Genomic DNA, 26126 nt, shown 5'->3' on the forward strand with positions numbered 1-26126 from the left:
AATATAATTAGCTAGTATTCCGTGTTTGTTGTATATGAATTGTTTTAAGAATTATCATGTGTTTGATGAAAATTTTTTTCCATGTCCAATCGAATAGGTTTCACCTAATAAACCCATCGTGCCTCCGATGAATCTTGCATACGCGCTCTGATCTGATATCCGAGCAACTCCTGGCGGATGTTCACTGTCCTGTGAAACTTGATGTTGTTGCCTCTGATGGCTCTAAAGTTACCCTTGTTCATAGCGTAGCGCTTCTTTGGTACGCCTGATTGTTGGTCTTGATAAAATTCCTTCTGAGGCATGGCTTCTAATAACCACCAGCTCTTAGCTATAGCTAGTTGATCGTTGATAGATGTCAAAGCTGAGATAGCAGAGATTAGTGGGCTGTATGGATGTAATGAAAAAGAGAGCTGTGTTTATAGTTCATCTCTCCTTCTTCTTTTCTACTCACAATCATAAACATCCTCGTGCTCCTCTGAAAGTTTAGAGCGGTCGTAGCGCTCGACGGGCACGTTCTCCATGTTTGGTTCCGGGGGGAAACCTTCTGGGACATTATATGCCGCCTCTTTTCGAGGCTTGACGATCGGATAAAGAGTGGAAAGGTCTAATCCGTAGTAATCGAGCAAGTGCGTATGAAACAGAATCCCACTACCTGATTTGAAAGATTGCCTGTACATCCAGCGCAGTGAGATTCTGTGCAATGCATTTCTGGTCTCGTTCGAGACCGCTCCACCTGCTCACCGTTAGTTCTCCATTTTTCTCTGTCTTTCAAGTAATCCAAAACCTACCACCGACATCCGCGTGAGCGCCAAGGAAGTAAACTTCTTTGACCTTCGTATTGTCACGTATTTCGTCGTCTTTATCACTGGCGTAGGAATCGTGTTGCACAGGCAACTTGTATAATTGCTGCAACAAATTCTGGATTTGAGGGTTGGTTCTGTCAATGCTGTCCAGGTCTACACGCTTAGTGCTGAAACGCGATTTGGCAGTTTGCTGACGCAGCTCGTCTATTCTGGAAAACAGCGCCTGTCTCATGTTCTCAATCTTTTCCCATGGATCAACCTCCTCCTCATGTTGACTATCTTTGTCGTCATCTTCGAGCTCGTTCACACTATGGTCGAATTTGATGTCGTGCTTTTTCTCTCGGTGATGAAACCACGAATCCTTGTTTGAGCGTTTCTCTTGCTCTTGTTCCTGAGTCCAATGACCTGCACGGAACTTGACGCGGTGCTTTTGCAAGTTTAGTAAGTAAGCAAATTAAACAAAATCAAACACACCTCATCTAACGCGACAGCGTGAGTAAAGTTTTTCACAATGTGATTGGAGTTTGTAAATGGCAGCTCTCTTGGGTAGAATCCAACGGAAGATACAGAATCCCATACTCCGATCCACTGTATATCCACATTTATCCCAAAGGTGGATTTGAAGAGCTTAGATTGATCGAAACCACGTTTGCTGTTGTCTTTGTACATGTCGTATGCGAACTGTACCTGTTGTAAATTTCCTTTTGGAAGCAATCCCACTTTCAGCAGCATACCAGCCAAGCAACGGCAAGTATATGCACCTCTCGAGAAACCAATCATGCAAATTTTGTCACCAATTCTGCCACTGTGTGAGATGACATCGTTTGTGCCGACAAAGAGCTTACCTATAATTCTCCATCAGGTACGTATATGCCTGCCTGACATGATGCCCCAGACCGCTACCCACAGCCATGTCGCTGATATCACTAAGCTTGTTGGCCACAAAATTGGCGCGCTTGGTAGTTGAGTACGTTCCTAACCCACTTTGATAGTACACGACCTGCTTCTCGGGCTCATCTTTCACCATACTCCTAAAGAAGCGTATGACGTTGGAGTTGTCATCGTCAAATTGATCGCCAGTGCCATCCAAACACAAAACAATTGTACGGCCCTTATCGTCTTTGTTTTGATCGCGTATCGCCTTGAGGCGTTTGGGAACAACGTTGTCACCTCTAAAAAGGGCCTGTGGTTCATTTCTCGTCTTGGGAGGATTGATGATGAGCTGCTTGTCATTTTGGTAGTCCGAAGTGTCATTCGCTTCCAGATTAAGTGCCACATCGTAGCTGCGACCTTGAAAGTCTTTAACGTGTACAGTTTCAGTATTTGTCTCAAGAGACTTCTGAGTCGATTTGACCCGCTCTTTGAGTGATGGTTTATTAGATGGCTCATCGTTCCCCACTTGCTGAGTTAAGTGAGAAATACTCTCAAGCTGTGTTGGTGAATCACCGCCGCTCATTGTCGATTAATAAGACAGACAACGTCAAAGCAAGACTTATTGACACTGGAGCGAGAGCAGTCCCTGAGTAAGATTTTTAAATCTCCGCGGCTGTCCAAAGCGTTCCGCGGTTAAGGGAAGTAAATCTAATTAGAAAGACGTGGATTGAATTGACTAGGATTTGTCTAATTGGATTGCGCATTTTGACTCGCAAGTAGCTTCATCATAGTGTATATGTGGAGTAGGTAGCAGTCAGTAAAACTCCAGCTCAAGCACAAGAATACGCCACCTTTCTCAATGGGGTATCATTTCATTGCAACTATACAAGTCTGCAGCGTTTTTGTTCTACGCACGGACATGTCCGCAACTCTCCTGCATAAGTCCTCATCCTTTGCATCTCCCACTTACTCCATGACCACCATCATTTAAACATAAAGTCGTTATAAGTTTTAATCCGCAGTATATTTGACACACGTAAATCTCCACTTTGACCTCTGAGGACCCTGAGGATGAGATTGTTGGGAGCATCGCATAGTAGCAGACACGAGCATCCGGGACTTCTCAGAGGTTTCCTAAGCTTTTGCAAACACATAGCTGGGCACACTTGACTCACGTTGAGGTTTATCGAATCTATATTTATCGTAATTGGGAGAGCATATTAGGATATCTGTGTCTTCTAAGCAATCTCTTTACTTCCCTCCCTCACCTTAGGTTCTAGAGATTTAATCTGTTTTACATCATTCGGAGACCCTGCTTATGTCATATGGCTATTTATACGCGATTCACGCCGCAATTTCAACCTACGCGAACCAAAATCTGCGATGTCGGAATGAGTATAAGTATGTATTCTCTTTTTCTGCGAAAACCCAGCACCAGAATTCGATAATTAAAGAAGCTGTGATCATTATGTCATTTCGGATGTTGTTGTAGTGGAGCAATATTCCTTTAACTTGAGCATTTCACCGGGACAGACTCTTTAATATATTCACACTCATGCTGGATGCCAGAGTTGGTCTAATATAACTGAATTTAAGATACACCGAAAATTTGCTGGTGGTCCGTGCGCTCGTGAAAATTAAGAATACTTTCGAGAAACCTGCATCAAAAGTCCCTTTCAAAGATGATCTTTGGTCCATACCGAATTAGGAGACGTAAGTGAAATTTCAAGACTAATTTGTCTTATTTGTTTGACATTTATACAGTGAAACATTGTGAGACTTATCCGGTAACTTAATTTACCGCGTATTATCACGCAATATGATCGAAAAGGTTTCAGTCGCAGTCTTCCAGGTATAAAATCAGCTCCACTTACTCTTCTTCCAATCAGAACCATCACACTCTTTTGAAAATGAAACTTTCTATCTTTGTCGCCTCAGCCGCCATCGCCTCTGCAGCAGCAGTTCCAGTTGCTGTGCGTTGTTAACTTTTTATCTCGTAATATCAAGCTGAATTAACGACAGCGTGAAACCCAAGCTGTTCCAGACTTGCTCCAGAACCTTGGCTTGACTCAAGACCAACAATCAGTCCTCGGAAATTTGCTCAAGGATCTCGGTCTCGTACCACAAGATTTATCTTCAAGCAAGCGTGAGGCTGCCATCTCAGAGATTCAAGCCGGCCTCTGAATTGATGTTGACTCATGATTCCCTTTTTATAAAATTCTCACATGGCTATAGGATTTAGCTATGATTTACTTTATATCATTGTAATGATTTTTCTACCATGACTTTACCAAATTAATTCAGTGTCTTTGATATTAGTTCTTATAACGATAGCGTGTCGCCATCTGCTTGCAACAGAATAATTGCAAGTCATGCTGGTAGAGCGCTGCCATTCTATGTCTTTCCGCTCAATTGAAGCCATTTGCGGATAAACGACAAGCAACGTTCGACCAACGAAAATCAAGACTGCTCAAAACAGCCATGGAAAATCGATGAGAGCTCTGTCATTTCTGAGCAAGCTAAATTTGTTTTATGCATAAGCTGGAGATTGCTAGCTCCGGGAAATACCTTGTCGCGTGTTCAGGGACACGCTTAGAAGGACCTTTTTATCTTTCTTTGCGGAATTTGCGCAAAATCTCTTCAAGACGACATATAAGCTCTTCACTCGTTTGCAACACTCAATGCAGTGATATTCATCATTTATGGCTCAACCATCGCTACACCAGAGTTACAGTAAGTGTCTGGCATTTTCAAAGCATGTGACTAACGCAAAGCTATAGCGCGATGGGCAAGCTGTCCCAGACCTTCTCGCTGCACTCGGGCTCACTCAAGATTATAAGGCTTCTTTACCAAGGTCGATGATTTTGTACCTAAAGACTCAACAGCTGAACTTAGACACCCACTACACCACAACTCTAAAAAAAGATTGAAGTTTAGTAGGAATTTTAGTGCTGAAATTTGTATCCCTATTGCCAAAAGCAGCCAAAACACGTTCTCTGAAAGCCACTTAGCAGGCAATCTCAAATTTGTGGGGAATTGAGCAGATGAAACAGGCGGTAATTTTCATTGATTAGTACAACCATACATTTTTATGGCGAAACGTGTGTTTTTGATGTGTAGTAACGAAGCAAAGATAACGATTGATAGACTTTCAATAACAATATAGTGTTTAGAGTGCATTATGCATGAGTTTATCTCAAACTATCATCTTTAGTGGCAATGGTGTTGAGTGTAGTCTTGTTGCAGGTTTGCGGATTGCTTGGATATACATATGTAAGCAAAGCTCGCTATCGATAGCTAAATGTAATCGCACGTGGTGGAGTGATACTCGATAACATCCACGTCCTAACACGCCTCAACGATTGCCACAAGGGAGACTCATGATCGCGTATGCTTACACAATCGCGAATGATTAATTATCATGCGATCGAAAGCATTGGGTTCAGAAAATTTTAGACGCAGCGATCAAATGACGGAAAATATTAGCTAAATTGTTTCACATCAGCCGCGCACATCAGCCGTCTTCAATGTATGCAGCTAACCTGAAGACCGACTGTCACAAAAAATTCCTGTTACAAATTAAGGCACAGCAGACTAGAAAATCACCGCTGAAAAATATCCGTAATGTTAGAACCTTTCAAGACAACCCTCATGTTCCTTAAAATTTCTGGAAATGAAACTCGGAATCCTCGCCGTTGTAGCCGCCATCTTAGTCTTGACCATTGCTGTACCAGCAGCCATGAGTGTGCAGATTTTCCTCTAGCTCAGTTGACCATGCCTTTGGAACGATGAAGATCTTATTGAAGAACTTGTCGATGTCGATGGAGTAGCCGAAGATTTCGGAGCAATATTGTCCCAGACCGCTAACACAAACAACTTGATTGCTGACAGACATTAATGACTAGAATGTCAATGTGGATCTAATCAACGCTTAGTGTTTTTAAATATATTTCGGATCTTTGGATTATCAGTCAATTTCTATACGTACGTCTCAAATTCGGGATGATCAATTCTATATTAGTGAAATGACGAATTGTTACAGGTCAATGAAGTATGTTATGTGCAAATTTTCAATGCGAGCCTCTCACTTACGCCTTCAAGTTAAACCCAGCGAATAAATCCGACAACTCATCTTCATCAGCTTGTGGCAGAGGAATATCTTTAGCTTTCTCGGCTACATCGGTCGGTGGTTTGGGTTGTGCTAGTTGTGATGATGGTGCTGCCTTTCGTCTCGCTGGGACAACTTTCGGCACTGGAGGTTTAGTGATGCGGGATGGTTTTGCAGCTTTTGTCTCGCCCGCTGGTGGGGGCTTGTTTGGCGGTGCATTCGGCCGCGACGAGACCACCTTCCTCTTTTGTAAAACCTTCGTAGGCGCACCTTTTTCATTCTTCTTCTCCTTTAGTGCGCCCACCGTTCCTTTGTCCTTCTTCGTGTCAGTTGACTTTGTGGGCGCTCTCCTTGCTTTCTGGCCCTTGTCCTCGACTTCCTCTTGAACCTTGTCCTTCTCTGTATCCTTCTCCTCGTCTTTACCACTACTGCCAATGTCCTTGCTTTTATTGTTCTTGCCTCCGTTGCTGTCATAATCCTCATCTTTATTAGCGCTGCTCTCACTCTGCTGTTTCTTGAGCGAGTTCCTCTCCTGGATATTGAGGATCTTGGCACGTACACCTGCGGCCATAGTTCTTCCAGTAGGCTTTTCCTGAGTCTCTTTACCATTAGACTGGAGTGGTTTCACCGCGAAGCGTGTATATCCAGCTGTTGAGGAGGTAGGTTGATCTGAAGCCTTCTGCTCCGTCTTCCTCAGTCCGATACCGGCAGCTGGGCGTCTAGGACCACTTGTGCTCGAGCCGACTGTGCTGCTACTACCACTACCACCGCCACCTGCACCACTGCTACTACCACTAAGCTTGGATATCGGCCTACGTGCACCTGTGGTAGCTGTAGGAGTAGTGCTTCGCGGCCTCTCTGATGATTTTGACGACGAAGATGCAGGTTTGGTGGGCTGAGATACCACCCTGGATGGACCACTGGTTGCAGTGGTCGGATGTCGCTGCTCTTGGGTGGATGAAGACAGCGACCGGGATGGTAGTGGAGGTACTTGGGGTGCAGGCTGCGAAGATTGGGCAGATTGTGCTGCTGATGTAGATTTTGAGAAGCGGACTGCACCAGTGTCACTGTTGGTATTGCTTGTACTTGCACTAGACTGCGTCGGTCGCAACGGGCCACCTGTACTGCTTGAAAGAGGCTCATTCTCATCATTGTCGGTGTCCAGGTGTTCTATTCTTTCGCGCTGTGGGCGTTGTGCTGGTGCAGGTGGCAAGGAAGGTTTTTTAGATTGATTAGCATTTCTTGGTGCGATCTGCAAGTATTTTCGTATAGTTGGAGTGAGTGGGTCAGTGAATTGATCCACTCTGTCAACGAATTTGAGAGTGTACAGACCGTAAATACGCTTCGAAATAGCGCGTACATCGGCATTTGAGTCGGTGGCGCAAGCGCGCATAATAGTTTCGATATCAGTGATACGAGATTTGAGAGATTGAGTGTCATAGCTCTCGATTGCAGTCAAGAGACCTTCAACTACAGCCAAACGCAAAGACTGAGCTTTGTCAGAGTAAGCATTTCTAAGGTGAGGGATGATTGAGGGTAGCCTAGTAGATGAAATGATAGTAATCAAGCATTTCTTAGCGCGTACTACGTATATCTTAGTACTCTTTGAAGTGAGTTTAAGTAGAGTTGGAATGAAAGTGGCACAGAAGGAATCAAAGAGTGAACCAAGCCGTGGTGCTATTATCGATAAGCAATCAACAGCCGCTGACATCACTCTTGATCTCTCACTGTTCAAAGCCCTAAGGAATCCCTCAGAGTGATTGCGTAGGATCTCCAAATAGATTGAATGCTTGTACCCGCCGCCGTTGGTAACAGCTGCTAACACTTTTAAAGAGTTCTCAATTTTATCCCAATTCTCCTCATTCTCGTGTAAGTTTAAGCTGGAAATTGCTGTAATCTTAGTTTCTAGTGCGGCTTCCGAATTCGTCTGCGAAAAAGAAATTAACAGATTTGAAGTAAGTGAAGAAAACACAAACCTCTATCACATCAGGCACCTGCTTCATTCCCATAATCGGGGCGTTTGATTTATATCGCCGTCGTTGTACTCTTGATAGAAGCGCAACGCGTATTTACTCAATTTGGTAAATACAATTTGCTCATCGAGTAAAATAGTAGTAGTTGTCTCCTTGTATTACGCGTTAAATCACTTTCATTCTCATCGAAATATCCCCCTTATCTCTAACTTCCAGTCGAATTAGCTGAATAACGTAAAATATTGGAATATAAGCTCAAATAACAACATTTTATCTAAATATAATTGCATCTCAATAATCCCTATCAAATGAGCTACTCGAACGTTTTATGCTTAGCTCCCGCGATCAATTCCGCTGCACCTCAACCTTTGGCAATAAAGTAGGCTGCTAAAATTTTGCAATACACACATATTCTGTTTTATAAGTGCTTCAAATGCATAATATCGTCTGCAATGGTCATGACTTTATCTGAAAATTTTGCGAGCTGTAGTATAATGTCTCAATATCAATCAAGACCCAGTCATTACACGTCTCTGCCGTCTGCAAGTGTTCTTTTTATCGATGGTCCCTGGACCTTCCACGTCATATTGAGGCACTTAGAAAGGCATCCACGATATCAAGATTGATCGTACAATACAACTTCCACCCTTTTGCTTTGTCTAAATCAATGAGTTTCGAAGTGTTAGATATTGCTGCCGCTGTACCTTTGGCTGTAAGTGCACAAACGTCCATTTGTACACCGTATCATTGATGCACACTTGCGGGGCCAAGTTGAACCAACCAAGCGTAATGATTGTCTATTATTTGAACTCTAAGACAAAACAATTGATACTGATCCTGAAAATTCAATTAACCTCTACACTAAGCGTGACGGTGGATCTCTTCAAGATCTGTCTGTAGCTGATCAAAATATACTTGAGACATTCGGTTCTCTGAACCGAGATACTGCTGTCGGAAAGCTCCTCAACTATTTTGCTGCTAAATATACCAAGCGTGGAGATTGTCAACTGCTCGGTATTCAAAATAAAGCTATTCAACTCAAGATTCAGAAGTTAATCGATATCTACACGAATGGTAATGAGAATCATCCAAGTATGGCAATCACGAGGATAATATAATTGTTGTTGGAGCTCACGTTAACGACATTCTCAAAAAGCGCGAAGACACTGTTGCGGAAAGACAAGCTGGTCTCTGAATTTTTCTCAGGGCTACGGGAAGCGCCTAAGAGCTTTCAAATTTCTACTTAATTGTTATTGTTATCTTCCCACCTTTCACGTTGTACACATTTGTTAATTGAGTGAGTTTTAAATGAAAGCGCAATTGCGTCATCTTCGTTACAATCTTAATGTCTCGCTTTTATGGGGATGGTGACAGTTGATCGAGCTAAATTACGGAAAAATAATTCTTAAATGTTTCGAGGAACAGACGATTAGCAATGTATGCAAGGAAACCCACACTTACCAAGTCATTGAACAAACATTACATTACAGGCTAACCAAAGTTGTCTCTTTAGTGGATGCTCAGGTATTCATTAATACGGTAGCTTACAGAGCAATCGAAGAGCTTCACCACTTATAGGAGACACACGAAGGCAAATTACTTCATCAGCCCCATATCATGACAAATATTCGCTGATAGCGGCGTGCTAAGCGACATTACTTACTCGCACACAATATTTCGCAAAAATTTGAAGCAAGTGAAATTCATATGAGACATAGCTGTTACCATATGGTACCCATCTGAGAACCAAGCGTACCTGAACCACAATTTCATGCCGAGCAATTGCAGTCTAAAATTGGAAACCTTCTGCAATATGTATTGTTTCGAAACATCTTTAAGACACTGTTGTTTTGCTTACTGGGACTAAGACGGGGTTAGTTAAGCATACAGGGTCAAGTATCTTACGTAAATAACGTCACTATTACATTGAACGATTGAAAGCTTGGCCGGGTTGGATAACCCATACTCTAACTTTAAGACTCTCTATTTTTAAAATAGCCACCAATACAATCTTTTTACTAGAATAACAAGGTAAGTACAATGAGATTGTCTTTACTTGTCGTCTCATCAGTCATCTGCGCTGCTGCTTCTGTAGTGCTGTTTGCTGTAAGTTGAATAATACTTTGTCACTGCTAAAGTGAATGCAGAATTACCTTCCAAATGATATAGCTCCCACCAAGCGTGGTGACGAGCAGCTGATCAGCCTTCAAGATGAAGCTATCGATCCTGATATCAAGCTTTTGGTCAAAATTATCTTCAACGGAACTGATTCATCCTCAACCAGCAAGCGCGATGACAAGCAGTTGATAGGCCTACAAGATAAATCGTTTGATCTTGACATCAAGGGTTTATCAAAATTATCAAAAACGGAACTGAAGAATCATCTAAGCGTGAGGTTGCCGCTCCCAAAATTCAAGCTGGCCTTTGAGCTGGCGTCTTCTGATTTGCCTTTTTAAGTGATGTTATCGCAGCTGCGGCATGTAGCTAAGCGTTTTCTTTTGTATATAACACGTACTCTAAACTTTTTATTACAAATTAGTGTGTTAATTAGTGCCGCATTGTAATGTCTAAAAATAAAGCTGACTTGTCAATTGGCTGTGATGAGCCAAATTACTTTAAACTAGCTCTTCATAGCACTTCAATGACTAAAAACTTGAGCAGAGCAATTTTGCTATAAGTCCGTAGCGAATAGGTTTGTGAAGAGCTAGAACGTGTTCATATCCTTGCTGGAGTTGTGTAGCGCTCTGCAATAATAAAACTAGTTTTAGTATGTTTCAGGGAGAGAAATTGGAATATGAAAATAACCGTTCTTACTAACTTGGCCTCTACGACTCTAATGCAAATTGATTACCCTTACACCCCCATGATCTAAATTTCAAAAGGCTGTGATCGCAAGCCAGACCCCGATTTCAGTGTTCTGCTGATCCATACTTTTCTATGCTTTTATGTATACGACCAAGTATGATGTGAGTCGAAGCGACAGTAGTTCTTCCTGGTACCAGGATTATAGCGATGAACGCCATGTTTCGTAAAACGTATACGCGTTCATAAAGCGGAATATTTGAAATATTGAGTGCTTGCGGTTTATATCAATCGAAATGCTGTATTCTCATCGATGTCATCGATGAAACGAGGAGGATATTCCATATACATCATATAGCGTGCTCTAGAGTGATTTTGGATCATTGCTTCCTTCAGAGCGCAGGACGCCATTTCGAGCGCCGGGCATATAAATCTGGCAACGTCATATTTCTTACTATCACAGCTACCAATTTTATTTGGAGATCATCAAAAGTCATAATCAGCATTTGAGATGAGACAGGTGGTAGTGGAAAAACTCAATTTGGTGGATATTGAGCGAAGTGCTGATAAGAATATGTTTGGAATGCTGAATTTATCATGAAATTGATTGTCTTGCTATATTGTTCAAATTGTCAATATATGCCATTCTTGCGTTCGTCTTCTCACTTACTTGGTCATTTGCAGAGTACCTTGAGCAGCTTTAGCTCGTTAGAATATGTATTACTGTACCAAACTTTTTCAGTGCTCAAATTTTTGTCAAAGTGCCCTTTCATCACATAAGCACATCCTAAAGTCGTTGGAGATCCAAGACGAGTCAAGATTGAGCGTTTCTGAGATGTGAGGAAGGAGTTGAATTGTGTAATATTCAAAAGCACTCATAAATCCACTAAATTTGTTTATTGATGATCTCGAGATGCGTGGTTATATTGTGCAATGTTTGTAGCATCTTTGAGAGCATGAGCGCTCTTATGTAGCTGGAACGTAATAATTTTTATAATCAAGGCTTTCAATTCATTCGATTAACCCTCCCAAGTGGTCAATTTGCACCCATTCGGCTGTTTGAGGACAGCTTCGAGGGTGTTTGGCGAATCATGCAGCTGTATCATTAAAGCAATTCTACAGTGTTTCAATGCGCCCATGTTTACATTAATGTTTAGATTCAAACATCGACTCTAGCGCGTCATCAGCTGCGCGTGGATGGCCAGCAACGTTCGGCCCACTCGGAACATCAAGGCTGTGCTCAAACCGGCCAGATAAATTCGCAGAAGTCTCTTTCATTTCAAAAAGAGCTACTTCTGTTGTCTGCAAGGTCTGCAAGCAATAAAGAAATCATTACTTGTAGAAAATCCCTTGTCACGCGTTCAGGGACACACTCTAGATGGATCCATTTTTTTCGCTTTTCTTCGCTGAGCTTGCGTAAAATTTCTTTCAGCACAACATTCAAAGGTTCCACTCTTTCGTAGCAATGAAATTCATGATCTTCGCCTCTGTAGCCGCTATTCTTGGCTCAACCATCGCTACACCAGTTACAGTAAGTGTCTGGCATTTTCAAAGCATGTGACTAACGCAAAGCTATAGCGCGATGGGCAAGCTGTCCCAGACCTTCTCGCTGCACTCGGGCTCACTCAAGACCAGAAGGCTGCAGTACCAGGGTTACTCAAAAATCTTGGCCTTGCACCAACTGAAAATGTTGAAGCTGCATTTACTGTACCTGAGGCTCCAGCTGGATTCTAAACAGCCAAATGATATCTGTAACGTCAGTAACATCGACTCAGCACAAGTGTTGGACACACTTGCGCTGCTTGTACGATTTTTCTCATTTGTCACACTCATGATACATATCTTAAATTTGCAATACTATTGCAAGTTTTCAACGAAAATGACTCCGTAGCATTTTATCTTTACTATTGCCTTGCCAATCCCAATCACTTTTATGTAGATGGTAATTTTGCGTTAGCAACCAGTACACCTTTCTAATGAAGCTGCATTTTAATGCTCTTTTATCTTTAGGTACTTCGCGTGAATTAGCTGTATTCTGTGTGTATCTATTTCGTGTTTGCGCTAACATCTGGTAGAAACGCGCTTGTGTTTGGCGTTTTGTATCGACACAAAGAAAAAGAGTGGTCAGCTTCTATTGAAATGATAGCACTTGAACTGCACAATACACAAAAATATTTCAAATCGGAGTCCTTGTGGAAATACCGTTGAGCTCAGTCTTATCGCATTCTTGATCGTATGCCTGTAGATCCTCGATCGCCTTCACGTCATAGCTTTTTATGATTAGTGCGAGTGATACGCGAGATCGCTTATTCGCACGGCGAGGGTGATCATTTTTATATCTGTGACGATGCCATCTAAAACTTTGCTGTCTTAAGGAAGATATTTTTGATCTATGCAGCCAATTTAGGATTAATTGTACTGAATATTTTCACGTTAAGGAACAGCACATTAGACATCATCGCGAAATTAAGACATCTTAAAACAATTATCAGGTCTATACACTCTTTTAGCAATGAAAATTGGAATTGTCGCCGCTATTGCCACCATTGTTAGCATGACAGTTGCTGCGCCAGTGACTGTTAGTACACAGTAATTCGTCAGGTCATATCTAACCATAAGTCAGACTGAAGATGGATATTTTGGATGATACCGGAATCCTTGTAGGAAATATTTCCGGGACTATTGTCGGGAGTTCTTCTGGAGGTCCTTTCGGGGGTCCTTTCAGGGGTGATGAAGGGGCTTCCGTGAGGAGTGTTGTCGGGATTGTTGGGGACGATGTCTGGGATGTACTATCAGACACTGCAGATTTAATAGAAGTGATCAGTGGATGAAATCCTGATCTTTAAACTTGGCACATTGTTCAAACGTATCTGAAAGGAAAAAGGTATTCGATTGAGCAAGTCTATTATTACAATACAAGTCAAATTATATATGGTAACTAAATTAAGATCGATTAATCATGTGCTAGATAGTGATCGCTTCGAATGCCTCGAGGATCCCATCATTGCCTCCAAACTGTTTGAGAAGTTCGTGTGTGATACTTTCGGTATCAACGCCATCACCATCCACTACCTCTGTCTTAACTTTAGCCTTCTTGAGTGCGCGATCGAAATCGACGAGCATATCACTGCCCACAACGATCTCAAAGTTCAATTTGCGCATTTGTGATCTGAATACGATAGCCAATGTGACGACGAGATCTCCTTCTATCGACACATTAAAGCTGAGTTTGTATACCTGGGCGAGACGCTTGAACTGAGCGTGCACATTCTTCACGTTCATCCATATGGTCGATATGCGCTGCAAGGTATAGCTGAGCTGAGTGTCCTGTGATATGCCCTCCTCTGTCAACTGACCACGGAGACAGTCGAGGAGGTATTCCAGCAGAGGGCGCAGCTCGCCTTTCTTTGGGGGAAGCAAGTCCATTTCCACCCCCTGCTGTGAGATGCTCAGCGCCAACTCATTCGCGTAGTTGAACTTATGCGTCGATTGCGACAGGTGCACAATTTGCCAGCTGTGCAGAATCTGCAGCGATTCATATTCGCCTGTGTCGACATGTCAGCAGTGCTACTCTCGCACAAATACCACACTCACGTTTCCGCTTCATGGCTTCCGCTTTCGTAAGGCAGCGCACCATATCCCACTCTTTTCGATTACTGTCAATGGTGTGTGTGTTTTGAGCCAGAGTCTCTTGCTTCGCCTCGAGGCGTGCTCTGAGACGCGCAAGCTCCTCGTTGTTGGATGCTATTTCGGCTTTGTACAGCTCCAGTGGCTGCGCCTGCTCCGCTATAGCCTCGCGCAGACCCTCGACTTCCTCCTTGTCGCAGCTGGCGATATCGCGCACAATGTCTCTTTCTCTGCGCAGCTCCGTCTCCAGTTTGTCCTTGAGGGCGTGTAGCTGCGGGAGATTCTCACCAAGTGCGCCTCTAGTCTCCTGTAGTACCCTGGCATCCTTCTCGAGACCATTGAAGGACTCGTTGAGAGACTCCGCATGACCGCTCACTAGCTCCTTCCTCCAGCCGTACCACACTCGCTTAGCGTTCAGGCGCGAGTTATTTTTCACGATCTTGAGCTGCGCTTCAATACGCACGCGCATATCCTCACTAGCTAGCAGATAATCAACTATCACTGGCGGATTCTCGTTATCTACTTCACGTTCGTAGCTGTTGAGTGCCTCTATCCCCTCGCTGATGTAGCGCTTCAGCTCGTGGCAGCACCAATACATCATCTCCAATTTGGGGCCGGTGACCGCATGTGCGCGCAGATATTCGAGCGAGGATGGCTCGTGCATCGGTGCATTTTCCCCACTTAGACCACCCGGACCCACTGTGGAGCGACGCTTGATGGTTGAAATCCCATCGAGGAATTTCATGTCGGTGAGTTCGAGGAAATCGTTGAGACTGATTTGCACCGGTGCTTCGACGCTGCTTTCGCCATTGTCCTCCTGTTCTTCCTCTTGCATTAAACCTTCTATCATCCGCTCTGTTTCGGGGCCTGCTGCAAATTCGTTGCGGATTGGTGGAGCCGGCAGTGGTGAGGGTGCAGCTTCCGGTTGTGGTGAGGGCTCATGTGTATTCGCAAAGGCCTCCTTCTGTGGCGTCGTCACACTCGACGCTAGCCTTAGTGATTGACGTTTAGGAGTGCTCATCGGCGAGCCTGGGTTTGAGGCACTGATCGATCTGCGCAGTTTAGATGGTGTCATTTGCTGTGCATGTAGCGAGCGTCTGCGAGTTGGTGTGCCGCTTTGCTCTTGTTCTGGCGCCGTCTTATCCATGTCCATCGCATCACTTTCGGTTGTAGTATTGCGTCCTTGCTGCGTCACGTTAGTATTCTCCTTCACTAGTATACAAAACCCACCTCAGCTTCTCTCCTCCTTTGCTCCTCCTTCACGCGCTCCTCTTCAGCTTCGCGCTCGTACTCCCTCTCCCTGTCATTCTTACTCTGCTCCTCCTGCTCCTTTTCAGTTGCGAGTGTGTCAGGTGTAGCTTCGAGCGCTTGTGTGGAGAGTGCTAGTGAAGATCTTCGTCTTGGTTTGTGTGTGAGTTTTTCTTTCTCGCCACCTTTCTCAGCTGCAACATCGAGTTTAAGTGGGGAAGGACGAAGTGGCGAGGCGAGCTGAAGACGCTGTACGAGTGGGGACATGAGCTTTTCCGTGTTAATTTGGTGTTCCTGTTGCTGTTTATGCTCATAATTTCGTTCCCACTCCAGATCATTGTCTTGCTCTTTCTTCTCTTCTTCGCCATCATCCTGTCTCACCTCACCAGCAAAAGACGCTCTCTTCTTGTTAGGACTTTTAGCTGCGTTCTTGAGGGCACTTCTTAGCGGCGAGCTCGTCCCAGCGCCACCCAAGGCACCTCCGAGACTATGTCTGACGCTTTTCGTTTCTTTTTTCATGAGACTCGATTGAGTGGGCGCTGCGAAGCTGCTGCGTTTCCCTCCTTTACTTTCAGCATCTGGTGATGAGATGGAGATGGAGGCCTTTTTAGGCGAAGGAGCAGGAGCAGGAGCAGGAGTGAATGATGTGCTACTTTTGAGGGCGCTCTTGAGTGATGGTCGTGGACCGGCGCCTGCCTTGAGGGGTGACGCTTTAACAGATGGTGCGAAACTGACACGACTGACACGCGGTCCGAGACTTTTCCGCAGACGACGCGTCTCGTCGTTAACTAGGATACCCTTACCGATTGGCTTGGTTATTTCCATAGTCATCGTCGCGTCTGCGTTGTCGTCAGAGTCACTTGAGTCACTCGAGTCACTCTCTTCTGGAATGGTGGGGACGTTCATAGGTCCACCGACAGCCTGAGTCATCTCCATTGTCATCGACTCATTCTGCGCAGGGTTGCTAATTAAGGACATGTCGGCAGTTGATTTTCCGTCATTTGCTGACTCTTGATCGTGCTCTTCCGCTGCCTCGTCACTGCTATCGTTCGTTGCCCCCTTCTCGGCTTCCATCAAACCACCGACGGCGCCAGTCATCTCCATGGCCATTGACTCGTTTTCTTGATCATCCTCACTAATACCACTGTCGCTCTCGTTGATATGGTTCTTTGTCTCATTGACACTCTTCTCGGCCTCCATCAAGCCACCGACGGCGCCGGTCATCTCCATGGCCATAGATTCGTTGTTATGGGTAGTATTACTAGCTAGTGACATATCAGCAACTGAGTTATTGTCGTGATGGTGGTTATTAGCTTTTTCTCCGTTTTCCTCATGGTCATCTTCCTCTCTCCTCTCTCCACCCAACATACCTCCAACAGCCTGGGTCATTTCCATCGTCATAGACCCGTCGGCTATCTTATGTGCGGTGGAGTCATTGCGATCAATGTGGGTTATAGCAGCTTTGGTGAGATCCATGTCGTCGTTGCTGTTACTCTTACTGGTATTGCTATCGCTATCATTATCGCTATCACTGCCGTTACCTAAGTGGTGCTGCATTGGTGCAGGTTCTGGAGGTGGGGGTTGCATTAGCATGTGCTGGTCAGCCTCTTCATCATCACTGCTACTGCTACTGCTGTTATCAACACGTCCGCTGACACTCCTACTACCCTCTGGCGAGCCCGAGTTCTGCTTAATGACGCTGCTGCGTCGATCTAGGCTCGATCTTCGTCTGCCTGTTTCGAAGTGAGGTAATTTGGGCACACCGGCTTGGGACATGGACACGGTGAAGTCCATAGTGGTGTCTGCTTCATCTTCACTGGAGGAGGAGGAGGAGTTCTTCTCGTTATCCTCGTTGTTGTCCACATTGGTGTTGCCGTCGTTGTCGTTCTTCTCGGATGCTGTGGGTGAGAGAGTGAATTGTGGGAGTTGCATGGGTGGTTGGGGTGGTAATGCAACAGGTTCTGCTGCTGTGAGTGGAATTGGAGATGATTTATTGCTCTGTGATGATAATCTGGGTGATTTACGCGTAGGCGAATGGGATATAACCTTTTTTGGTAAATTTTGGGGTGATTTCGGAGACTTGGGTGACTTCTTGGGTGACTTCTTGGGTGACTTCTTGGGTGAGTTTTTTGGCGACTTGTTGTCATCACTCTTACTAAACACGTGACCAACAGCCTCAGTAAGATCCATTTGCATAGTATTGTCCTCTGCGTCGTTCGCGTCTTGTGTTGGACCATCATCAGACTCAGTATCAGAGCCATCAAGCGGTCTTTTTCTCTCAAAAGCTTTCTTAAACGCGTGAGTGACGTCTTGAGTAGCTATGGACATGTCAGAGGTGTCTGAATCTTGGTTTTCTTGTGGGTGATGATCCTGTGGATGATGTTGGGATTTTTTAGGGGATGGAGACCTGCGTGGGCTAGAAGAGGCCTGTTTATTGCCCTCTTCATCTTCAAACAAACGTATGAAGCAATGGCTTGCGAATGAGACTCTGCGACTCGCTTCAGATTTCCTAGGTGCTGCGTGCTTGACAGGATTCTGCGGGAGTTCCTCCTCCTCGTCTGAATCTGGTGGTGGCTGTGGTTTGAGAATTGAGCGGCGTGGTTTCTAGCGTGTGTGAGTGGTGGTGGTAGATATCAAAGCAAACCACGCACAGCCTTCCTCCTTGCTAATTTCGTGGGTGTAAGTTCAGCGTCTGAATCTGATTCTTGGTGGTCATCTCCGCTGCCATCTCCGTGGTTACCACCGCTACCACCCAGACTCTTGGAACGCAGCTTCCTATTCTCCTTATTTTCCTTGTTGTTTAGATACGTCGTCGACTTTCTACGCGAGTCCATCTCTCTTCGCCTTCACGCGTCGCGTAACGTCGTCGTTATCGCACAAGGAAAACCGAAATGGAAATTAAAGTAAAAATAATAAAAATAAATACAATTTACTAAAATTAAGACAACGGATCATTAAAAATTTCATTCAGTTCATTCATTTGCGGTAGATCATTCGGCATGTTAAAGTCTAAGAATGAGTCGTGGTGTTCTGAAGGTGGTGGTGGTTGAGTGGGTGGATTAGGAGGGTTACTTGAAGGTGCTGGTGTGTTTCCTGTATTTCCTGTATTTCCTGTATTTCCTGCGTTACCGCTGCTACCAGAATTCCCTATACCTCCTACACCACCTACACCACTCGCACTCGGCTGCTCCGCGCTGCTTGGAGTGCTGTTATGTTGCTGGTTATCGATATTCGCCAATATCTCACTTGGTGTGATGGCAGGCGACTGATTCTCCTGCGATGGCGTCGCTCCTCCGTCGTCGTTATTGAACGATTCATCATCATCCTCCCTGGACCTCCTCTTCTTATTAATCCGCTTGTTCTGTCTGGTTACGCGCTGCTTGGGCGATTCGTCCGCTGGCGAGTATCCGTTAATTTGTGGCTGGTAGTGTGATGTGTGTTGGGCGTGTTGGGCTTGCTGTTGCTGTTGCTGAGCTTGTGCCTGCGCTTGTGCCTGTGCATGCGCTTGCACTTGTGCCTGCACTTGTGCATGCTGCAAATGGGGTGATGGTTGTGGATGGTGGCCTGGCATCGGTGGGGGCGGCATAGACGGCATTCCCATACCCATACCCATCCCCAAATTCACATTCATTCCAGGTCTCATCATTGGCGTGTTGTTTGGGTTCGGTGTATGCTGGGCATTGTTGTGTGCATTCGGCGTTCCATTTACTCCTCCTGGTCCCCCTGCTCCTCCTGCTCCACTCGCTCCTCCTACGCCCCCGGCATTTGGATGCCCCGGATATGGCCGTGGCTGTACCCTCTGCTTCATCATGTACTTCTTCTGTGAAATATCATACCGCTGTTGGAGATTATAGTTTATTTCATAGTAATTCGGTGATCTAAATTGATTTTGATACTGCAGCTCAAGATTTATCATAAACCATTCAAATAGATATGATTTCGGTGTATCTATCTTAACCGTAGGCTCTGGCAGCGCATTTTGTATCGGCTTCGATTGAGTTTCCGCGAGGAACTGCTGGGCTGTTTTGACTAAATTATTTTTATACAGATAGTCATATATGTAGCCATTTAGTTCTTGATTCATTGAGGCAATCTGGGTGTAGGTGGGTGATCGCTCTTGATGGTTCTTGGTCAAGTGTACAAATAATTGTTTGGGGGCTGAATTTCGAGGCTATGGGTAGCTAGTAAGGCTTGCAGTAATCGCAAACTTCTAAAATCCTTACATCTCCACTTTCTCACCCGATTCGGCGCCGTTTTCAACTGCTCGGAGGTCGGACGAGCATGACGAAATCGTACTGAATATAGACACATAAACAAACACACAAATATACAAAATACTTATACAGACTTGCAAACTCTATGCCGTTTTCATACTTCGGTAGCACTTGCTGATATCGTTCGGATTTGTGGAGGTGTTCGAGTGGAGTACGTTGAGTCGTTGGATCTTGTTTAGTCGACTGCACGGGAGGCTGGAGAGTGAAATTAATGCACACACACATACACAGCACGCAGCATACAGTACAAGAAAAGTGTAGCAAAAAAATCATGTATACGAGTAAGTTTAGGTTTAAGTGCAACTTTCAGTGCAAGTCTGTCCCTCCTCCTGAAGAACTGAGCTTGCAAATGCCAAACAGAGTTGAGTGAGAGAGAAAATGGCAGCGTCCGAGATTTGTACAGATGAAAACGAGGCGATGAGCTGATGAACTGCTGAGAAGAGCAGAGAGAATGAAAAGAATCTAATAAAATCACAACACCACTCTACTGCGTTGGATTGTAATACGCCATTGTAGCGTTCCCCGCGTTAGGATCGGTTGGGTTAGAATTGGCGACGATATCGTCCGTGGCGAGCGCGAGCAGGCGAGACTGAAGACTCCCTGCATCCATATCGCCTTCGTTGCTAATAAGGGTAGCGAGCAACCCGCTCACGATAGGTGCCGACATGCTACTACCGCTGAGGTAGAGGGTAGCCTGATCGTCTGCGTTACCCGCCGACAGAATATCGACACCAGGAGCGTAAAGACCGACGCAATCCCCATAGCTCGAGAACGGAGCACGAGTGTCGTCGATATTGGACGCTGCCACCGTGATAGCGGAGCTGACTCTGGCTGGCGACGAAGCGCAAGCGTCTTCATTATAATTACCAGAAGCAACTACGAAATGAACTCCGGCGGCAGTAGCGCTGCTTACGATGCTATCCATAGCATTGCTCGCAGGGCCTCCAAGACTGAGAGAAGCAATGCTAGGTCTGTCAGAGTTCTTAGCAGCATTTGCCGCCCAATTAACACCAGCGAGTACATCACTCGCCTTGCCTTGCCCATCAGCGTTGAGAACCTTGACGCTGATCAGCGACGCTTCTTTCGCCGTCCCGTAGGTGGCACCGCCGATGAGGGCGGCGACGTGCGTACCGTGGTGCACCTGGTCCGTGCCATCGCCTGATGTGCCGTTGTAGCCATAAGATGCGCGGCCGCCGAATTCGGTGTGCGATGTACGGATGCCTGTGTCGATCACATACACATCCACTCCAGCTCCCGCGCCAGTCCAGCTGTATGTGTAGTCTTGCGCATGGGGCGACGCATCCGCTGGCAGTGCATTGCGCTGGTTTACCCGCTGCAGATTCCACGTCGCATCGCTCTGCGTCGCGTACGCTTCAACTGGCACATCCTCCTCCATGTCGGCTATGTCTGCGAGGAGGGTGTCGAATAGGTTGCCGAGCAGCTGCAAAGGTGTGTTAGAATTTTTCTGTAGTGCGCAGCAATTTCAACTCACCCCACTTCCCATAGACAGGGCGTAGCCGTTGAAAAAACCATCGTACTTGTGGTTGATGGTGCTGTGCTCTCCGAGTAGCCCCTCGAGCATGCTATAGTGGGCATTTTGGTCGGTGTCTTCTTTGAAACTCATTATGTAGTTCCCTTCACTCACTCCTCCGCCAAGGCTCAGGCTGTCGAGAAGACTGGCACTGGCAGCGGCTGCGAGTGTGAGGATGAATGGAATGCGCATCGGTTGTTTCTGATGTTTTGAAGGGAGTAATGGAAGCAATGGGAGCAATACGAGCAATATCAGTAATTCAATTAAACCGCAGTGCAATTTAACCGAACCAGCCGTCACGTCACGTATTAATTTTATCCTTATTGGGAAAGTGATATGCATAATAAATAAGGCGTGAGCAGCGCTAGATGTTTCCAAGCGTGATTTGGAGGTATCCTATATGGTGCTGCGGAAACAGGAAAAACTTCACTACAATGCTTGCAAAGACAACAATTCTCACACAGTCGAACCGAGACCCACGATTCCCATTGGTACCGCAAACCCCTTGGCTTGGCCACTGCCCTGGATTTGTCTCTTCTGACGGTATTGATCATGTTGTGCGCCAGGAGCATCCATCCAGCTATGAGGGACGGGCGCACCATTAGTTCCGGATGCTCCCGATACCTCCGACTTTCCAAACAACTTCTTCAATTTGAGTATAAATTTGCTCGGTTTCTTCCAAGTAGTCGTTGGTGGATCGACGTTGTCTTAATATTTCCCTCAAGTCAGAAACGAAACATCAACACAAAAACACACCTACAATTAACGTAATAGTATCGATTAGTAGTGTAGTCAAATAATTTATTCCATCCAGCGGGCAGTGAAGGTGACATTAGCGGTGTTGAATTATACGAGAGAAGATGAACGTTCGGTGATGACGAAAGGTTCTGGTGAGATGGGCGAGTTGACGCCTGAGGTGTAATCGAAGAAGGTGGTGTTGGTGTTATTATGACCGCTGAGATCCAGTCTCGGTGGGACATGCACACCTCTCCTGACTTCCTCCGCCAGCAGCAGAGTCTCTTCCGTAGAATCAGGCTGCTTGTTGTAACGCGGTGGGCCTTCCTCATCCTCCACCTGCGTCCCTTCGTCCGTGTACAGCTGGCTATATGCGGGCAACTGTGAGGGTGGAAGGAGACCTTTGCTTTTGAGTAGAGCCAAGCGCTGCGCTTGCACTTCGAGCATGCTATCGTTCGAGCGTCTGCTGAACCACACCGGTATGGTAATGTCAATGCTCTCCCCCCGCCATTCACCGTCTCCGGGAATCTTGCGCACAATATTGAGTATAAGCCGCAGCGCGTGTCTTATTTTTACATACGGCGTCTCGCAGTCAGGGTAAGGGGATGAGGTGGCAGCGTGTGAGTGTGAATGTGGGTGCTTGTCCGAGTCAGTTTCAGTGTTGTTGTGTAGCTCCTGACCCTTTGTCTGACCTCCCTCACGCTCCCCCTTGGTGGGCATGGGCAAGGTGAGGGCGATGCGTGCGGTGAGCTTCCCCCCAATATCTACGCCCTCCTCACCGAACGTATGCGTCGCAAAAGCCGCTGTGGCAGGCGGGGGACCTACGCCACGTGCGACTAGGCGTGAGCGCGTGTAGGATGTGGGGACACTGCTTATCCCAAGCGTGTTAGCTATATCGCTCAGCGCGTGTTCCTGGTATGCGTGAGCAAACGGGATGAGTGGGTATTGCGGTGGTTGGCATTGTGGGAGCGGGTATGTGGCTAGATAGCGTTGACGTGGTTCTGAAGTGTAGTGTATCTCCTCGATGCAGCCAAGTTGGAGACTTTCGAGACGCGCCTGTGTCGCGTGACCATTTCCATTTCCATTTCCACCTGCATTGCGCCTGCTCCCATTATCACCGCTTTCACAATTATCGCCCTCCTCATCACTCACAAGCCCCGTAAATATATCCAACTTGAGCTCGTCGTCGTCGGTGAAATACCACATGGGCGTCTTGATCCCAATACGCACGGGTTTGAAGTCGCGTGTGTCGTGTGTGGGGCATTGCGACTTTATGTTGTGCACGCGTGAGCGGAGGTGCTGATTGCGGTGGCGGCTGATGAATATCTCACACTCAGGCGCGAGCACAGTGTGTTTCTTGATGGAGTTGTTGAGAGGCCAGAGGAGCGAGTTGCGTTTGTTCTCAGCAGCTTCAACGGTGGACTCCATCTTTGCGAATAAGGAGTAAGAGGTACGTGAGGATGGCAGGGACATACTTGGTGGCAGCCAGCCATTCAAACGTAGATCAAAGACGACAGAAACGTTGATTGGGTGTTCTGAGTCATTCTCGAAAGTGGAAGGCTCGCTGCCCCGCTTAATGATCTGGTCAGAATTGTGAGCTAGGCGGTGAGAACTGAGTCTGCCTTCAGCATCGCTGTACTGGGAGCAGCCTTGGAAGGTGACAGAGAGCGAGTGTATCCGGAGCTTCTTGCGCTGTAGAGGAGGGATAGAAATGATTATATTGCCAGAAAGGCTGTACTGCGAGCACGTTCTGGTGGTTCCATGCATGCTGATATGATTCGAATCAGGGATGAGGCTGATATTCATGTTGGGTGGATTGCTTGGGTTGTTATAATACGAGAACTCATACATAAGATAAATAAATCAGCCAAGCGCGTGCTGACAGCTATGCACGCGTCGACAGCCCATACGTACGTCAACCAATCTCCGCGTTGACAGCGAGATTGGAATTTAAAATAACAGTGTACAATACACATACGATTTATTTGAGTGAAATAATTTTCATTTTCAGAGCCACAGCCATGGCCCTATTAGCGTGTCTCTCACCCACTCAGCCAACACAAAAAAACTCAAACAAACGCAATGCAAACAATAAAGGTGGGATGGACGTTATAAGCACGCGTTTTCAATCTCATTCGTTTTATTCCAGTGCGTCGTCGTCGGTGATGGTGCTGTCGGAAAGACTTGTTTATTGATCTCGTATACGACGAATAAGGTGGGGATCTTTGTCAGTAATCTTCACGCTTCTCACACACACCCAGTTCCCTTCTGAATATGTCCCCACTGTTAGCATCCAGCTATCCACCGCCTTTCAACCCCTTCTAACCCTTATTACAGGTATTTGACAACTACGCCGTCACTGTTATGATCGGCGAGGATCCCTACACGCTTGGTCTCTTCGATACTGCCGGCCAAGAGGATTACGACAGGCTGCGTCCTCTCTCGTACCCCCAGACAGACGTCTTTTTGGTCTGTTTCTCTGTCACTTCCCCAGCCTCTTTCGAAAACGTTAAAGAGAAATGGTTCCCTGAAGTACACCACCACTGCCCAGCCGTTCCTTGCATCGTCGTTGGAACCCAGGTCGATTTGAGAGACGACTCCTCCGTAAGAGAGAAGCTCGCCAGACAAAAGCAACAGCCTATCTCTGTTGATATGGGTGAGAGGCTGTCCAGAGAACTCGGCGCCGTCAAGTATGTCGAATGCTCCGCCCTCACCCAAAAAGGATTAAAGAATGTCTTTGATGAGGCTATCGTTGCCGCACTTGAACCGCCCGTCGTCAAATCGAGATCATCCAAACGTAAATGCGTTATCCTATAAGTTAAATACACTTTATACCCTCTTTTCTTTCCATTCTCACAAATTTTCACAATATTCAATCTTTTAATCTTTTTTTGTTAAATGATTACATTCTAATATTCTTATTTAACACATTATAAAGCCTACACGGCTCTTTCTTTCGCTGACATGGCCTGGATTACATGTTAGCTGGTCATAGCTACCGTAAGACAACCCACCTCCATCTTCTCTCTCTCCTTTCTATTGTGATCCACTTTCCTCTTAAGATCTGGCGACAGCTTGTTGTACAGCTCCTCGTCGCTCGGCGTGAGTCCAACCATCAATCCATATCCACTTCCCATGACTTTTGGCAATAAGCAACAAACACACAGCACACAGCTTACCCACTCACTCACGCTACTCCAGAATGCCCAACGTCCCCAAGCTATTTTAACCATTTGAGCGTATCAGATGAGGGTAATTTGTACACGCTATCAAATCATTTATCTTGTTTGTACCTTTGCAAGCTCAACGATTGCAGCTCTAGCGACAATATGGTCAAGTAAGCCACTTGGGAGGCCAGAGATGGATACTGCCCCAATTGGTCCAGCCACTCCCTTGATATTGATGGGAAATGAACCACCATCTGCGCTGAAAGACGGGAACTTATTCTCTGTAAATGCATTCATTGTATTCGTCGCCTTCACTTTCATCTTCTCCTGCGACTCCTTAATACGCAAATTGCGCATGACAACACGCCCAGTTGGCCCATCTTCAAACACCACCGATGGGAAAACCGCAGAAATGAGATCTTGCAGCTCCTTCCTCGTCATGACTTTAACGCCTGTAAAATTCATAAACTGCTGGTACGCCTCGACAAATTCAGTGAGGGGTACTGCGCTGTCACCGTTGAGATCCTCGCACAGAAGCGCATTGAGATACTCAGTGCTACGTGCTGGTTCCGAGTTTATCCCTCTTATCACTCCAATTTCCCCATCGGGAAGTGTGTACCTTCCAACGGCGTGGTGCTTCGCTATCAGCGCTTGTCCGTAGAGATAAGACGACTGGTGGTATTTCTTGCTGATTGCAAGCTTGCCATTCAGCCAATCGTAGTTGGCTGGCGTCACCTCACCGAGAACCCCAGAAGCCAACTCTATCCCGTTGAACAAACGCACCGCAAACACTATCCCACTCCCCTCAAAGTTGAAACTGCGGATCGTGTCGGCGATGAACCACGCATCGACACTGTCGAATTTGTTCAGCGCTATCTTGTCATCTGCTTTCAGTTGCGCGAGTGTTGGGTTGTATTGCTGCTGCTTTACATTCATTGCTGTGGAAAGTGAGTGTGTGGAGTGATGCGTCTTCTGAGTTTGTGTG

General features: G+C 45.9%; 12 protein-coding genes across 12 annotated transcripts; 4 read left to right on the plus strand and 8 right to left on the minus strand.

The window, feature by feature from the left end:
- Positions 1 to 104: 104 nt before the first annotated feature.
- J056_000455 (uncharacterized protein) lies at positions 105 to 2259 on the minus strand (the record flags this gene model as incomplete). The annotated part of the gene is made up of 5 exons (XM_009270083.1): positions 105 to 361; positions 452 to 733; positions 789 to 1230; positions 1278 to 1602; positions 1649 to 2259. 5 exons carry the CDS (start codon positions 2257 to 2259, stop codon positions 105 to 107), a joined length of 1917 nt encoding a protein of 638 aa, XP_009268358.1.
- A 1327-nt stretch (positions 2260 to 3586) lies between these two features.
- J056_000456 (uncharacterized protein) lies at positions 3587 to 3860 on the plus strand (the record flags this gene model as incomplete). The annotated part of the gene is made up of 2 exons (XM_009270084.1): positions 3587 to 3649; positions 3699 to 3860. 2 exons carry the CDS (start codon positions 3587 to 3589, stop codon positions 3858 to 3860), a joined length of 225 nt encoding a protein of 74 aa, XP_009268359.1.
- A 1525-nt stretch (positions 3861 to 5385) lies between these two features.
- Positions 5386 to 7793, minus strand: J056_000457 (CLIP-associating protein 1; the record flags this gene model as incomplete). The annotated part of the gene is made up of 3 exons (XM_009270085.1): positions 5386 to 5560; positions 5769 to 7711; positions 7761 to 7793. 3 exons carry the CDS (start codon positions 7791 to 7793, stop codon positions 5386 to 5388), a joined length of 2151 nt encoding a protein of 716 aa, XP_009268360.1.
- A 2004-nt stretch (positions 7794 to 9797) lies between these two features.
- On the plus strand, positions 9798 to 10213 carry J056_000458 (uncharacterized protein; the record flags this gene model as incomplete). Its single annotated transcript, XM_009270086.1, has 2 exons — positions 9798 to 9863; positions 9905 to 10213. The coding sequence occupies 2 exons, from the start codon at positions 9798 to 9800 to the stop codon at positions 10211 to 10213; spliced, it is 375 nt and encodes a 124-aa protein (XP_009268361.1).
- Positions 10214 to 12033: 1820 nt separating this feature from the next.
- On the plus strand, positions 12034 to 12293 carry J056_000459 (uncharacterized protein; the record flags this gene model as incomplete). The annotated part of the gene is made up of 2 exons (XM_009270087.1): positions 12034 to 12090; positions 12138 to 12293. 2 exons carry the CDS (start codon positions 12034 to 12036, stop codon positions 12291 to 12293), a joined length of 213 nt encoding a protein of 70 aa, XP_009268362.1.
- Positions 12294 to 13523: 1230 nt separating this feature from the next.
- J056_000460 (Kinetochore protein spc7) lies at positions 13524 to 18268 on the minus strand (the record flags this gene model as incomplete). The annotated part of the gene is made up of 4 exons (XM_009270088.1): positions 13524 to 14104; positions 14154 to 15372; positions 15417 to 18038; positions 18086 to 18268. 4 exons carry the CDS (start codon positions 18266 to 18268, stop codon positions 13524 to 13526), a joined length of 4605 nt encoding a protein of 1534 aa, XP_009268363.1.
- Positions 18269 to 18372: 104 nt separating this feature from the next.
- Positions 18373 to 19518, minus strand: J056_000461 (uncharacterized protein; the record flags this gene model as incomplete). Its single annotated transcript, XM_009270089.1, has 1 exon — positions 18373 to 19518. One exon carries the CDS (start codon positions 19516 to 19518, stop codon positions 18373 to 18375), a length of 1146 nt encoding a protein of 381 aa, XP_009268364.1.
- Positions 19519 to 20192: 674 nt separating this feature from the next.
- On the minus strand, positions 20193 to 21431 carry J056_000462 (Aqualysin-1; the record flags this gene model as incomplete). Its single annotated transcript, XM_009270090.1, has 2 exons — positions 20193 to 21149; positions 21201 to 21431. 2 exons carry the CDS (start codon positions 21429 to 21431, stop codon positions 20193 to 20195), a joined length of 1188 nt encoding a protein of 395 aa, XP_009268365.1.
- A 654-nt stretch (positions 21432 to 22085) lies between these two features.
- J056_000463 (uncharacterized protein) lies at positions 22086 to 23780 on the minus strand (the record flags this gene model as incomplete). The annotated part of the gene is made up of 1 exon (XM_009270091.1): positions 22086 to 23780. The coding sequence occupies one exon, from the start codon at positions 23778 to 23780 to the stop codon at positions 22086 to 22088; it is 1695 nt and encodes a 564-aa protein (XP_009268366.1).
- A 276-nt stretch (positions 23781 to 24056) lies between these two features.
- J056_000464 (Cell division control protein 42-like protein) lies at positions 24057 to 24791 on the plus strand (the record flags this gene model as incomplete). Its single annotated transcript, XM_009270092.1, has 4 exons — positions 24057 to 24071; positions 24124 to 24189; positions 24236 to 24259; positions 24312 to 24791. 4 exons carry the CDS (start codon positions 24057 to 24059, stop codon positions 24789 to 24791), a joined length of 585 nt encoding a protein of 194 aa, XP_009268367.1.
- Positions 24792 to 24913: 122 nt separating this feature from the next.
- Positions 24914 to 25207, minus strand: J056_000465 (Assembly factor CBP4; the record flags this gene model as incomplete). Its single annotated transcript, XM_009270093.1, has 3 exons — positions 24914 to 24943; positions 24989 to 25113; positions 25162 to 25207. 3 exons carry the CDS (start codon positions 25205 to 25207, stop codon positions 24914 to 24916), a joined length of 201 nt encoding a protein of 66 aa, XP_009268368.1.
- A 45-nt stretch (positions 25208 to 25252) lies between these two features.
- Positions 25253 to 26077, minus strand: J056_000466 (uncharacterized protein; the record flags this gene model as incomplete). The annotated part of the gene is made up of 1 exon (XM_009270094.1): positions 25253 to 26077. The coding sequence occupies one exon, from the start codon at positions 26075 to 26077 to the stop codon at positions 25253 to 25255; it is 825 nt and encodes a 274-aa protein (XP_009268369.1).
- Positions 26078 to 26126: the final 49 nt, after the last annotated feature.

Source organism: Wallemia ichthyophaga (assembly GCF_000400465.1).
Source record: "Wallemia ichthyophaga EXF-994 unplaced genomic scaffold scaffold10, whole genome shotgun sequence".
Lineage (NCBI taxonomy): Eukaryota > Fungi > Basidiomycota > Wallemiomycetes > Wallemiales > Wallemiaceae > Wallemia > Wallemia ichthyophaga.